Raw genomic sequence first — 15623 nt, forward strand, 5'->3', positions numbered from 1 at the left:
AAGAAAAATATTTTATTATTAATTTTTTTACATCAAAATAAATATTTTTTATTTTAATTTATATTCATGTGATTTATTTAATCTATAATAAATATAAATAAAAATGTATTTAAAAATAAGAATATAAGTATTCTTGACTATTATAAAAATAATAAAAGATAAACTATATATATTGATTATAGGAAAAGGAAATTGGCAATGTCCGCTATAGAAAGCATATCAATGACACGGACTCTATGCCTACCGTGTTAATCTGAACCGTACAACTCAATTAAAAATAAAATCAGCGGTGTACATGATGACATCCAAACGACGCCGTTTCCTTTGTGAAATGGCTAGCCGCCACCAGCCCCAGCCCAGGCCCAGCCCAGGCCCAGCCATGCTTATGATCCGAAACGTTTAGGATTTGATTGAAGAACGACGTCGTACTCAAATTGCTTGCAAAATCCCTAGTGCTGGTATAAGTTTTCGAACTCTATTAAACTTGTATTAATTTTTTAAATTTCCCCTATATAAAATTCTCCGTTTTTGAAACTTTAGGGTTTGCAAGCATTACTTGCAGCGAAAAATGAAATTTTTAGACTGGTACCTGAAGATTGCTATTGGAGCAGCTCTGGTTGGAGGTTCAATGGAATTGTTCATGATCAAAACCGGCTTCTGTGTGAGAACCCTCCTTTCTGCTTCTTCTCTTACAACTGTTTGTTGAAAAAAGAAAAAATTCCTTTTATTTTCAGATTCCCCTGTTATTTATTAGTGTTTTATTCCCCTGGTTCTTCAACTTGGTTATTCCACTAAAATGGTTTGCATTGTCCATACATTGGTGAGTTGTGTTTGGTTTGTATGTCGCATTATAATTAGTTGAATTGTTACTAGTGTATTGTTTATGAGCTTCAGGTCTAAGTGAAAGTTGTTGCTCAGTTTGAATATTAAAATGTTAATCTAGTTGAATTTTTGCCGCTGTACAACTTTGTAAAATAAGGATCATTTAGGCATTGGGAAATGTTAAGATGGACACAGAGGAAGTTAAATTGGAACTGCTATTTCCCACAAATGCAACATTGCACTTGTCATTGGATTGAAAAATGGTGGATGAGGTATCCGTTGGAGAAATTTCAGCTCCACGACCGTGGTTATTGTCATGAAATGCTTGTCCTGGTCATATTTTTGTTCCTCATGTTATTTAGATCATGTCTTATTTGAAGGTTCTTATTTGATTTTCATTTGTCTCATTGATGCTCTTGTTGTCCTGCAGATGACAAAGTAACGGTTCTGGAGTCAGAAAAGCGAGCTTGGGAATCTTCCCCAGAAGCCCAGGCTATCAGAGAAGGTCTTAATCCTTGGAGAAATCGTGATGCAGAAACAAGAAGGAATTCCTAATTCATTTTGTTCTGGAGAATACATTTTATGAGGTTTGTTTCCTCAGTGATTTACCTATTGGAACCTGAAATTTGTTGATTGTACAGACTGTGCAAGGACCGACATGTCTTGTTTATGAGCTTTTGAATTAGTTAGGGTATCCAATCTTCTGATTGCCATCCCGTTTATCAGTTTTATTAGCCAGTAGGTCCAATTTTGGATAGGACCTTATTGTGTATTTAGCTCAACAGCCATCTGTTTAAATTTTGGTTGTGACATACTATCTCAGCTTCAAAAGATGATGTTCGCAGCTATTTAGTTCTCTTACTTATCGCTTCATCATTGGATTAGTTGAGTAGTACTTGATGTATTAGATGGACAATAGCTGATTTTACTCTATGCTGTATCAACCCTTGCCTAAAAGTTGGTTGTCTGTTTAAGTTGTCTTCTTTTTTGCCCTTATACTGTCATTTAGAGGTAATTACATTTTTTCTGTGAATTGAGAAAAGAGAGAAATTGAAATGTTTAACTGCATTCTACGTGTAGGCTTTCTAGTTTCCAATCTTTGACCTGAGTTCATTTGCTAAAATTAACAGTATCAATATGCAATAATGTTTATGCTATTCTTTTACAATCATAAATACCCAAGCACTGGTGTAATTCTGATTCTTTCTGCAGGTAGGAAATAATCTGCTTCAAATGATTGTCTTGATAAATACAAGATTCAATATCCATCTTGGAAGGCTTAAAGGCATATCTGTATTGTTTGGCAGAGAATTGACTTCCATTGTTGAAAAATTGAGACTTAACTTTATAAATTGTGATATTATTTCGATCCATGTATTACTACTGGATTATCATCTTTCTTTGGAATATGAGAAGAACTTTCCTCACGTGTATGCGTAGGACTTTTTTAATTTGCAATCTCAAAGCAGCTTTAGAATTAAAATTCTTTACATATTATCTGAAGTAAATGAGAGAAAACGAACTGAAAATCCATAATCACAGCATACTTACTAGTTAGCAACACTTTTTGGATAGTGTATCAGTGAAACTCCTTATCTGAAGATTTTAGATCAGACTTTGAGCACATTACCTACAAATTAGTTGGTACACAACAACACACAGCCAAGAGTTCTGACTGACTCTAGGAATGACTCCCCATTTAGGCCCGATGATAACAAGATTTATCCCACGCACATGAATATATACAAGTCAATGAGATGGGAACTCGAACCCTTTTCCTCATGATGGTGGGAGGGTGCTTTGCTATTCTGGCCTGATGATGGCTTTCAACTGCTGTTCAATGTACCGTTTGCCTATCACTGCTGTTGAAAAATCTCACTGAATTCAACGTGGTAATTGAGGCGTTGATTGATTCATCAATCAGGTGTTACCATGTATTTTTTAAATCTCTTGTTCTGGAAGCCGCTTTGATAAATGAATCTGACTATAGACATTCGCTAGTGGGTCTAATACCTGATCTTAAAATTAAGTGCTAATCATGATGTTTAGCAAAGCATCATTAGAGGCTTTGAATGTCATATATGTTGCAGCATGTGTCGGTAGAACCCGTAACTTTGGCCAAGCATTAGTGCATTGGACTATAAGTGTAAGTGGTTGAAGTAGCTTCTTTATCGAGATTAAGAGGAAATTACATTTCCGTTACTTTTTCTAGCTATTTCCTCTTTTGTATTATCGTGATCGTAATTGGTGTTTCAAAATTCTAGAGTCAATTTTGCCCTCGCCCAAAGTAATTAAAAAAATTTTGAGCAAATTTAGATTTTTTTTATAAAATCTAAATTTAATAAAAATAAGCTAAGCACCTCTATTTGGAATTTATTTTTTTATTAAATTTAGGGACATTTTTATAATTATAATTTTTTTTTATTTTTCAAAGTTTTTATAAGATAAAATGATCTTTTAATTTATTTAGGGGTAAAAATGTCATTTTATTTAAATTATTTAACGGTATTAGTGTAAAAGTGGTTAATCGATACAAATTTAAAAAGAAAAGTGGTGCAGAAAATATGTTAGAATTTTATAGTGGTTAAATGAATATAAGACAAATCAAAGATGGTGCAGTGATAATTTCTCTATTTTTTAATAGTAGACAAGAAAATTAACTTTTAAAATATATCAATGCAGGGTAAAATTTTAGTAAATAAGAAAGAATATGCTGAGGACACTCACGCTGAGCATCTTTTTTATTAATTTTTTTTTTTTTTTTTTTTGAGATTATCTTATTTTTCAATTCAATTACTTTTGACTAAACATGTGTTAAAAGAGAAGGAAGCAACCTAATTTCCAGCCTTTGCTTATGGTAAGTTGGTAACAAGTTACAACTTTTTGACTCTAGCCAACAGAACCCAGGGGAAAAAATGAGTCATCTTGGCGTCACATATGGCGTTATATATCAAATGAGTCTACAGTCAATTAATTATTTTGACGGCTAAGAATTATCCCTGTGACGGTGGTGACAATGAAGAAGCTAAGCTAGCTACAATTATCATATCTTTATAGTATTGATGGGCATAATCATCCCATATTCTTTAGTGTCTACTTTAATAATTGCATTCTCATTATCATTCAAACCTATAAATTTAGTGGGTTTGGAGACAAAATTTTAAGTTTGATTGATTGATTGATCGATCATGCAGTGTCTTGATTTTCCCAGGCGTTAAAATGAAAGTCAAGTGGATGGATGACATGAAATGAAACCCACCAATGAAATTGGAGTTTCAAGCAAGAATCATAATTAATTAACCTACCACCACACTTACTTTTCCTTTACATCGTAGGGTTAGAAATCAATTAACGCAAACTGAATCAAGTGATTTTTGATCCAGTGACTTTTAAATAATTTTATTTATTTAGTTATTTAAATTTAAATTTAAACAAATAAAGAGTTAAAAATTGATTTGAGACTTTGATCACCTGACAAATAATAGCAACGATATTTCAGATCATTTCTTAAAATAAGGAGATCAACTAAAAATTGATGGGTATACCTTAAATCTAAAGGAGAATTTGGCCGTTTAACCACAGAGGTAAAAATAAAATGAAAAATGTGTCATGTTGGTGTAATCAATAGTCATCATCACGTCAATGACAGTGAACAATAACGAGCTTGCAACCATATAATAAAGGCCAAGTTGAGAGATGGGTCATACAACTCATTACCTAAATTCACTCTTAATAAAACAGTGATCAATTAATATTCATTCTGTGATAAGAGTAAATGGACATCAAGAGTGGGATGGATGTGTCTTCTTTTGTTCTCGTGGAGGAAAGCGCAGATTCGGAGGTGGATTCGTTAACGTGTGAAATGTGTCTTCGCGACGCCGTTATGGCCACCGGAGATGAAGATGATGCTGAATCATGTAGCTGTGACACAATTGAAATGCAAGCTGAAGGTCTTGACTACGATCATGATCATAAGAATGAAGAATCCAACGATGATGGTGATGGATCATCAACTGATCAACACCGTCAGATAAATTGGGGTGGCAGCTGCAAAATATGGTGGGCAGATGCTGCTGATGACGAAGAAGAATATTCAAGCTGGGATATTGGAATCAATAATAATATAAGTAGAAAGGTGAAAGATGAAATGGAAGACAGGCTCTTTTGGGAAACTTGCATGGCTTTTGGGTACCCATGAATCTTTATCAGTCTTATTTTGATCATTTTTTTTTTGTTTTGAAAGTTTATACAGCATCATGATAAAGTTATTTCCATGCATCATATTCAGTAAATTACAGATAAAGTTAGTTTGCTTACTTTTCTTGTTAGTAGATTGCTGGGGAAGTGCTAAAGTATATGTTGATGAAAATATTACAGGAAAAAGAAATATTCTTATTCAATATATATGTGCAGTGATTTGGGCAAATCCTATATGTTCATCGAATGCCATTATGCTGAGGATTTTTAATAACAATTACGTTTGTAAATTTTGTGTACTTATATATGTTACAAACAATACGTATATATGAGTGTGCAAAAGATAATGTTTATATAATAAACTTTTTTAGAAGTCAGATATAAGTTTCATTAAGCAAATATTGACTTTAGATACTTGTGGGAATCAACTATCATCAACGTGTCTTCATATTTTGAATTAGCATGTCATTTATGGTTTTTTTTTTTTTTTTGGGTTAATAATCTTTTGACATCTGAAACTTGTCATAAGGAACCACTTGAAAGATATTTATATGATAATTAATAAAAGAAATTAGCTGGATCCTAAGCCCTTTAAGTCTATAATATAATACTAATTTTCTTCTAAATTTGCATGATTACGGTCTGAACTCAAGTTTGAATCGTGAATCAAGTTGGGGACAATGAACAATTGAAGTTTTTGATGGATATTTATTAAAAGATTGTTCAAACGGGCACAGTTAGGGAACAAGTATAGAAAAAAGTAGTCCAGCGAACTGATTTGACATTTGTATTGCCATATAATCTTCTCGGTTTTGTTGGTGTTGTCTACTAACGTTCTAATCAAAGAAATTATTTCGTTGAAATTGAAGAAGCTTCGAGGAAAAAAAAAAAAAAATACTTGCACGTTCATTATGTCAGAGTTTTTCCTCTTTTTTTTTTTTCCCAATAAATTATGTTCAGCGAACTCATTTGACATTTGTATGTCCAAAAAATCTTCTCCGTTTTGTTGGTGTTCTTTAATAAAGTTATAATTAAAGAAATTATTTTGTTCAAATCGAAAAACTTCGGGAAAAAGAAAAATACTTGCACATCCATTATGTCATAGTTTTTCTTTTCTTTTTTTTTTTTTTCCAATAAATTATGTTCTAGCAAATCATTGTGCTGTTAGCATTTCGAAAAGTATAATCGTTCATACGTGAGTTATAAGAATTAGATAGTGACACTAAAGATCATTTTTAATAGATTTTTTTTTTCTCTCGATCAAATTCAGTCGTTACTATTATTGGATTGTCTTGATTTCAACTAATAGTGATCGTAATTGTCTTAATTTGACTGAGAAGAATTTTCAACATCATTTACATCACTATAAAGCATAGATATTCTATCTTTTGAGAACACCGGCACAAACAAATGAAGGATGAGTTTAAGATTAAGGTGTTGTGCCTTTAATTTATAATTATTATAGAATAAAATAATAGTAATAAAAAAGGAGATTGTTCATTTTTATTTATTTATTTATTGAAATCAACTATTCTCTTGGGGTTAAAAACATTAGTTGTCGAGTAAAATCTATTTAGAAATAACAATTGTTGTAAATTTTTTTGTTATTAATATTAATTTAACATTTTATGTTCCCTATATTGTTGCAAGGATACTATTGTAAAAGTAAAGGAAAAAAAATAAAGGTAAGAATATAACATAATTATTAGCATGGATGTCTTGGGGCACATTAAAAAAATAGCGACTAAATAAGAATTTATCCAATTATATATAAGCAAACTCCAAAGTAAAATTAATTGCTTTTAAAGGATATTATTACCCTCAAAGACTTGGCCGAATAATTTTTAGAAAGTTCCTTAAACTGGTCAATCTAAATTCAAATTTTGAGAGCAGAACACTAATTATTGATTCGAGCTTTTATGTTCCCTCTTAACTATTTAAAAAAATAAAGTGAAGGGGAGACTATTCCTTGTGGAGGAAGAACTGGAGGGTTATCGATCAAGATAAGACACGGCATCATTGACTTTCGCATTATTTCGCTTTAACATGCCGATATAATTAATTATTCGTATTTGATTATATAAGTTGATGAATTACGGGTATTGAGGGCGGTAGCTTCGTTGCTTGCATGAACGTACCTAATATAATGATAGATGATTAATTTAATTGGAGAGATTGGCCAATTAATTATATATACATACTACAACTGCAACTCCATCTTGATTTGATTAAATATATATATACACACACACACACACTAGAGCTTGTGCACTACGTTAATTAATTTTGTAATATTTCTATGTGCGTGGGTGGCCAAAAATAAAAACAAACTGGAGCTTATACGGCCGTAATTACTTTTCAATTACGTTAAAGTGATCGACAAGAATTCGTTATGGTTGGATAGTAAATGATAATTAAATTCGTTAAATATCATGCGGGGAATCGATCAAACCTGATTAATTTAGAGGTTGAGATGGATGCAGCATGCCTTATAATAATTAATTTCTACTAAGAAATCTTTCTATGCAATCGGAAGAGTATGTATTACTTAAGTTAGGGAAAAAAAAAAGAAAGGGAAATTGGGAAAAGAGTTCCCATCAGAAAGATACTCGACGAATTTATCAAATTTCTCTTTCAGATTAAACATAAAGCAATGTCATCTGTATGGAGATTAATTGATTTCATGAACCAAACGCTAAATAGTTAAGTTTGCAAGTTAATACAATTAAAAAAGTGTATTAGTTATAATATACAAGATCACGGTATAATTTGGGTAAAAACTTTAACGTGCTACAAATGGTAATTAAATTTCCACTTTTTCGTACATTCTCAACTGCTTCTCACATATTTACAGAATTAAATGACTAGAAACTTTCTTGGCTTTAGTACTGTGGGTATTAAATATAGCTTTTCTGGGCGAAAAAAACCCAAAAAAAAAAAAAAAATCTTTTTCTTTTTCTTTTTAATATAATTTCATGAATATCGAAATGTTTACCATTATATTTCATCGAAAAATAACTTAACTTCTAAAAAAAATATATTTAAAACATAGATGTTTTAAGTCATTTAAAAAATATGAAGATTAAATAGAAATTAATACTTAATCCTAAAAACTAAGGGAGAACTTATCCGGCAGTTAAACCGAAAGAGAAAAAAGAAAAAAAAAACATTACAGCGTGCATTATGCAACCACTTAGATCTGGTTGGTGCATAATTTGACCGATTCTTCTTATAATCAATCATATGCAGTTTTCATATGCCACCAAGGAAGCAGACTGGTGGATTCAACTAAATTATCAGCAGTATTCAAATTCATATGATATCAGAAAATTGCGCAATTCAACATGTTGTAGGATTGATTGGTAGTAGCAGCAAACACCAACTATTTCTTCTTCTTCTTCTTCTTCTTCTTCTTTTTTCAGGAAAAAAAAAAAGTTTACGAAAATCATATTTGAATTTATGAATAAGAAAAGTGTGTTCACAGTACTCTTCCATCAAAAACAAATAATTTTAGAGGTGACTTGATGCCACAACTAATAATTTGCTTTAATGAAAATTAATGAAATGGGTAGGCATATATTAACGTGAAATAAAATGGTTTCAGATTGATAAGCTCGTGAAGAATAGGATATACCAACAAGTTAAGCCTAACCCAGTTAACTTAAAATATATTCCCTTCTTAATTAATTCGTTGTGTTAAGGTCAAACAACTAACACTATGGGAAATACAATAAAATACCTTGATGTAACACAAGTCAAATGAAACTTGTAATGTGTCTAAACATTTTTGGATGTTTTAAAAGTTTATCTTAGCTGTTGCCAAGCAATGAGTAATGTATTGTTTATGGGGAAAGGAATATCGGTACACAGTATAAAAGGGTGCCATGTATTTGAAGCTTTACAAGCATATCGAGCACCTTTAATTAGCTCAAATTGATAAAATTTAAAATAAAAAAAATGAAGGGTAGCTTAAGTTTCTTCTTGATCTCTTTGGTGGCACTACTTTTAGGAGCTTGCAGGGGAGGGGGATTGGGGAAAAGTTTTTATAAGGAAACTTGCCCCGAGGCTGAAGATATTGTGCAAAAAATCATTTGGAAAAATGTTGCACTCAATTCAACTTTGCCAGCAAAATTCCTCAGAATGCATTTTCACGATTGTTTTGTTAGGGTAACACATGTTTATATTCGTTTATAAATTCATAGTTATTTTTTCATGATATAATTTATATTTTTTAACATGCGGACATGTTTGTCTGAGAACTCTTTTTTTTTTTTACACAATATATAGTTAGTCTCTCTGCATATATTATATATATGCATATCTGCATTTGTATACATTTGCTTTAATTTAAACAAAAACTTAGATAAGCTGAGAATTCACGTTGTTTTTAAAAATGGTGGAAAAAAAAATTCATGCATGATGCGTTATTACTATTTGATAAATTAATGGGCTAGTTATTTCATGTATTTGTCTTAGGGTTGCGATGCCTCAATACTGATAGACTCAACAGCAAGCAACTCAGCTGAAAAGGATTCAATCCCGAACCAAACCGTTGGGGGATTTGATGTTATAGAAGAAGTCAAAACTGAGCTTGAGAAGAAATGCCCTGGAATTGTTTCTTGTGCCGATATTGTAGCTCTCGCTGCTAGAGACTCCGTTTCCTTCCAAGTAAGTTCTAAATTAAATTAAGTTAAAAAAAAAAAAAAGGGAGAGAGAGAAGTTAAAAAGGAGAAAAAAAGAAAAAAAGAGCACTTTCTTATGTTGTTACATATTGTGGTTATATTGTATGGTGCAGTTCGAGAAGCCATTGTGGGAAGTGCTTACAGGAAGAAGGGATGGTAGAATTTCACTTGTTTCGGAAGCGAATTCGCAGATTCCTGCACCATCCTTCAACTTTAGTCGGCTCAAACAATCTTTTGCCAGCAAAGGCCTTACTGTTCATGACCTGGTCGTTTTATCAGGTATTTAGAAATAAAATTAGAACGAGTTAGTTAAAGTACATGCATGCATGGCTCGTTAATTGAAAGTTAATGTGTCAAAATTTTGTTATGAAGCAATGATTTATAAGGTATAAACATTATATATCATACACATCCCAGCCATTCCTGCAGTTTTTAAACTTAGAATTTGACTTGTGTGGGTTTGTGTAGGAAGAATAAATTTCTCTGTAACTTGTAAGTAACATTTCCTGAACTGATCATCAAGTTACGTAATAACCAAACTTTACCTGAAAGAAACTTGGGGAATGACATTAGACCCCTCATTGTTTAAATTGTCTCAAATTAGGATATAGGCTCCCGAAACTTACCCAAATGATGAAACTACAAGTACTAACTTCAATTTTGACAATCACATTCAGAATAAAGGAGTGATAAAAAGGGATCTATTTCTTACAAATGGGTAAATCACCTCCTCATTTGAGATATATGTACGTAGTACACCATCTAAGGACTCCAAAATTATTACTATAAGGAGACTTTAGGCCACAGTTTGGGCTTTCTCAGCCCAAACCATATCTTGAATAATAATAAAAGAAATTCTGTGAGTACTCCTTGTGTTCCTCAATGGTCGTAATTAAATTTGAGATATTATTAGTTGACAGATTTGTTCATATTAATTTGAGTCAATTGGTCGTGACGTGAGTGAGCAGGTGGACATACCATTGGAGTTGGTCACTGCAATTTCTTCAGCAGGAGGCTGTACAATTTCACAGGAAAAGGTGATGCAGATCCATCATTGGATTCAACTTATGCTGCATTCTTGAGAACCAAATGCAGAAGCTTAGCAGATAACACAACCATAGTGGAAATGGACCCCGGCAGCGGCATGTATTTTGATAACAATTACCACAAAATCCTGAGGCAGAATAAAGGAATGTTCCAATCTGATGCTGCACTTTTGACTGACAACGGCGCTAGCAACATTGTCGATGAGTTGCTCGATCCGGCCAAATTTTTCACTGAGTTTGCTCAGTCCATGGAGAGAATGGGAGCCGTTGGAGTTCTAACAGGAACTTCAGGAGAGATCAGAAAGAAGTGCAATGTGGTCAATTAATTCTTGAAGGCTCTTTGTTGAAGTGCATTATATAATATTAATATGGTATTGTTTTTTAAACTGTGTCTCTTAAGTACTCATTGGTTTGATTTGATGTGATCATTTTGTAATCGCAATTTCTTTGCTTCTTTTTATGGGCTTTACGGCACCAACTCTCAGATGGGGCTGATGCTCGAGTTTTTATTTATGAATAAATTGTTATTTTTTTATTGAAAAAAAATTCAATAATAATAATAATAAAATATTTCTAGTGTTGTTATCTTCTCCGAACCATTCTTCAATTGGTAGTTCCCACTTCTCACATCCTCTCTTTGACTTAATTTATAGGATGGGTTTGGGGCCAAGCCGCGTTAATTTTCCACCCTTATACGGCTGGATATACGTACATATATTTTTGTGCAAAAGTTGAATTTGTTGTCTAAAATACGTATAGGACTTCTTTGTTTGCTCATCAAGTATCTAATAAAGACACCCGGCTTTTGCGCCTTCCCTCTTGCTTGGTTATCAAGTGATTGCTTCATCCAAACAATTAATAACATCATGGAATTGGATCCTCTCATGATATGAACTAATTTGAATTCTGAAAGATGTTATGATATATATGTATTCTAATTTATATACAATCAAGATTTATTTTTTTATTTTGTTTCCATTTAACAACTCAATCACCTAATTATATTTGCTCAAATAAAAGTTCAGATCAAGAGAGAATCATGATCCTAACATTGATCATTCCTTATGTTATACATTATTAAGTATTGATTTGATAATTTTGATTCGATCCATCCCTCTCCGGATTTTAAAGGAACTGGTAATTAATTATTTAGTTGACCTCAAGGTAATTATTATTATTATTTAAATTGTGGTTTGTCTTTCCATGTGATGATGAAATCTAGCCACAGCAAAATGACAATTTTCTGGAATTCGACCAGAAGCTTCATTTTACATATAATCAATTAGTATATTTTCAGTTGATATATTATAGCAATTCAAAGCCTTTGAATACCAGAGTCCCGAGCAGCTAAGGCTACAATACCAGCACAAGAAAAAATTTCAGTAAAGTTCTTCTCAAAGTACCATTTCAGAATAATGACGAAAAGCGCGGTATCGTATCACAGCGGTAACATATAGCTGCCCCTTCTTCTCAAGCTCTGTTTGGACTTCATCTATAACATCAATAGTCCTATTGAGTTACATAATCTGTAACTCATATCAACCCAACATCACCTTTTTTACAGATTATTAAACAACTAAGCAGTCATTAGAAACTACTTTTGAATTAACCGTACAGCTGCCAACATGAAATCTTCCGAGAGATTGGTTCGAAACATCATCCTTTTCAGTTGAGTTTACCGGAGTTGAGTCTATCAATACCCAGGCATCGCAACCCCTCCTAATACACACTCAATTGGGAAAAAAAAGAAGATAAAAAGCTTGATTAATTTATGAAATGATAAACATGCATGCCATAATGCATGTAATTAGTTAAAACAATGCGAATCCCCTTGGGATACGAACTTTCGTCAAAAATAATAAATATAATAAGATATATATTTGTCAAGTGAGTGTAATTACCTAACAAAACAATCGTGAAAAATGAAAATGCATTCTAACGAATTTTTCTGGCAAAGTTGAATTGCGTGCAACAATTTTCCAAATGATGTTTTGGGCAATAGCTTCAGCCTCGGAGTAAGTTTCATGAAATTTTTTTCCTCAATTTTCCAAAATATGCCAACTATAACGGCAAAGATGTTTAATTGCTTTGAATTTTTTAATTCCTCGAAGACGGAAATTCTACAATTACATTAGAGGTAATATAACTAATTAACGCATATATAATATGTGTAATTCAATTTAATGTAATCACCACTTACAAGGTGATCTTTCAAAATAAGTCATAATATCATTTACTTATTATATAATGACATGATATTTATGAAATATCATAAAATTTCTAGCTCCAAGAAGAACAATATGCATTAAAACCTGGCTATATAATTGAAGTAAGCCGCTCGTTGGTAACAAAGTCAAAGGCTTTGAATTGCTATAAGATGAAGCATCTTATCCAATTCCAGAAAAAAAAAAGGGCATTTGCTGTGGCTAAGCTCCATCATCGCACGGGAAGACAAATCACAATTAAAAAGAGCACCCCCCCCCCCCCCCCCCCCCCCACACCCACACACACAAAACAAAAAACAAAAAGAGAGGAATAATGACCTAAAAGTCAACTAAACGATTGACAAATTCCTTTAAAATATGGAGAGGGGTCGATCAAATCAATTAAAAAATGATCAATGTTATTTGTTGGGATGAAAGCAATTATCACTTAATGATCAAGCAAGAGCAATTCCCTCCCTTATTAAGATACTTAATGAACAAAAAAACCCTATTTGATGATGTGTATTTTAAGACAACTTATGCATATAAATATACATATGTATAAGGGTGCGTGGAAAACGCGGCTTGGCGCCTTAATTTTCTTTTTTTAATTATTATTCTTATTATTTTTAAGGAAACTTGTAATGTACGTATTTCTTTAGGACCTGTCTATGGTACAGATTCTGTAACAAACATCTCCCGTTATCCCACCATCGGATTTTCTATTGTTTAGTTTCTCACTCCACATCCAACCACATCCAACGGCTGATGCTGCAGTCTGTACCTTACAGATTCTGTAAGCTAGTCGAGTCCATTTCTTTATCTCTAGCTGATAGTATCGCATCTTCTGACAATGCAGGTTTAGTATTGCCTGCCAAACTAGCGTTAAATTAAATCCTTCTTCAGTTTATCGCTTTTAATTAATAATTGCTTACAATTATTTATAGGCCTCCCCCACCCTTTCTTAAGTTGATAAAAGACTACTAAAATTATCCTGAAGCAAGATATGATCAATTTGTAAAGGCTTACTATATTAATTAAACCATGTTCATTCAATCTAAATGTTTTTTTTTTTCGGTTCTCTGCGTACATTGAAAGACAGGTAGTCAAATTGTCAATTTATTAACATATGTGCATTATTACCTGATTCATCCCAGACAATTCATACACAGCTTGGATTCTATGTGCCTATTTAATTAAGGATAAAATCTTTTTTAGTCCTTAGTCCTAGTATTTCTAAAGATACTTCAAAACACCCTTGCTGTGAGCTTCGTTATTGTTAACTCTAAATTTATGAGGATAAAATTGTACTCTTCTAGTTAAAATTTAAAATAAAAAAAATTAAGATGACCTACATCAATAAGGGTAAAACCATTTTCTGACACTAAAATGATTTAAAATTAAAAAAAATCTTTGATAATAAATACTTTATATATTGATACACTCAGATCCCAAACAACAAGGAATAAAAAGCAAAGCACGTGACTGGATCGTCCACATGGAGCATGTGTACAGAGAGGCAAATAGTGCTGCAGACTTCCTTGCTTCCTATAGCCTAACTACACCCATTGGCTTACATGTTCTTCTTTCTCCTCCCCCAGCTATTTTTGGTTTATTTTGTAATGATGCTTATGGGATTGCACACTTTCGTTTAGTGTTGCATTAGCTCTTCGTGAGCCTTCTTTAATCAAAAAAAAAAAAAAAAAAGAAGCAAAGTTGTTGGCATATCTTATGCCCTTCCTATTTTGACTTTATTTTTGTCACTAAAAAGTTCTTTAAAACCCTAACTCTAAAAGCTTAGACAACTTTCTTTTTTAAACCTCTTAACAATTTTTCTTGCTACATATTTTTTTCCACTAAACGTTGTCCAATGGGTGACGTCAAATGCAATAATGAAGGAATTTGGCTCACTCTCGAACCCTTAATGTTATTGGGTCTTGTTTATTTATTTATTTATTTTATCTTCCGTGTGTATTTCAGTGGAAAAGAAATTGTTATTATTTTTTCACTTGAATGGGTATTTCTTGACAAAACTAAAATCCCATTTGTTTTTGGCATGTTGAAGTTGAACAGCTTTTGTTTTCTCCCCTTCCCCCCCCCCCCCCCCCCCTTCATAGTTGTTTTTGCAGCTTATTATTAGTATTAGAATGGACTTGCAATTGAAAAGAAGTTATTTTAATTTCACTTGATTGATTTTTTTTTTAAAAAAAAAATCATAATCATACAAAGTTCTACAGTGCAATTATGTGTTTTATGAATTCACATGTAATAATGTTCAAAACTGCATGGTTTCTTTTATTTTGTGCTAGTTTTAGCACTATTATAAGCAGCACTGGTGGAGCATTTTTCTTTTTCTTTTTTTGGGGAACTTCTGGTTGTGGTTATTTTTTTATGATATTTAATCAATGGTTGTATCAAACTTATCATTGACTTCATTTACCAATTGCCAATACATTTATCTTTTAGCACTTTGTCAAAGAAGGTTTAGAGACTTGAGAAGTTTAAATGATGAAAAGTTCGATCTCGTGTTGAAAGTTATCAAAAATGGTACGCAAACTACCAAGTGTATATGTGAGCTTCTACAAAAATTAATATATATATATATATATTATTTTTATTTTATTTTTGGGTTAAATTAATAATTTAATTTTGTTCTTTTTATTAATATCCAA

General features: G+C 32.2%; 2 protein-coding genes across 3 annotated transcripts; both read left to right on the forward strand.

Moving 5' to 3' along the window:
- The first annotated feature begins 497 nt into the window (after positions 1 to 497).
- Positions 498 to 2286, forward strand: LOC18032366. 2 transcript variants are annotated; one of them, XM_024184037.1, is made up of 3 exons: positions 498 to 659; positions 1253 to 1409; positions 2035 to 2286. In XM_024184037.1, exons 1-2 carry the CDS (start codon positions 569 to 571, stop codon positions 1375 to 1377), a joined length of 216 nt encoding a protein of 71 aa, XP_024039805.1. In that variant the 5' UTR covers positions 498 to 568; the 3' UTR covers positions 1378 to 1409; positions 2035 to 2286. The 2 variants fall into 2 exon arrangements, with proteins under 2 accessions (XP_024039805.1, XP_024039803.1); XM_024184035.1 differs by lacking the exon at positions 2035 to 2286 and having other exon boundaries at positions 1253 to 1999.
- A 6690-nt stretch (positions 2287 to 8976) lies between these two features.
- LOC18032361 (peroxidase 3) lies at positions 8977 to 11073 on the forward strand. The gene is made up of 4 exons (XM_006419637.1): positions 8977 to 9186; positions 9496 to 9687; positions 9815 to 9980; positions 10670 to 11073. Exons 1-4 carry the CDS (start codon positions 8977 to 8979, stop codon positions 11071 to 11073), a joined length of 972 nt encoding a protein of 323 aa, XP_006419700.1.
- The last annotated feature ends 4550 nt before the right edge of the window (positions 11074 to 15623 follow it).

Source organism: Citrus clementina, unplaced genomic scaffold, assembly GCF_000493195.1.
Source record: "Citrus clementina cultivar Clemenules unplaced genomic scaffold, Citrus_clementina_v1.0 scaffold_9, whole genome shotgun sequence".
NCBI classification, from domain to species: domain Eukaryota; kingdom Viridiplantae; phylum Streptophyta; class Magnoliopsida; order Sapindales; family Rutaceae; genus Citrus; species Citrus x clementina.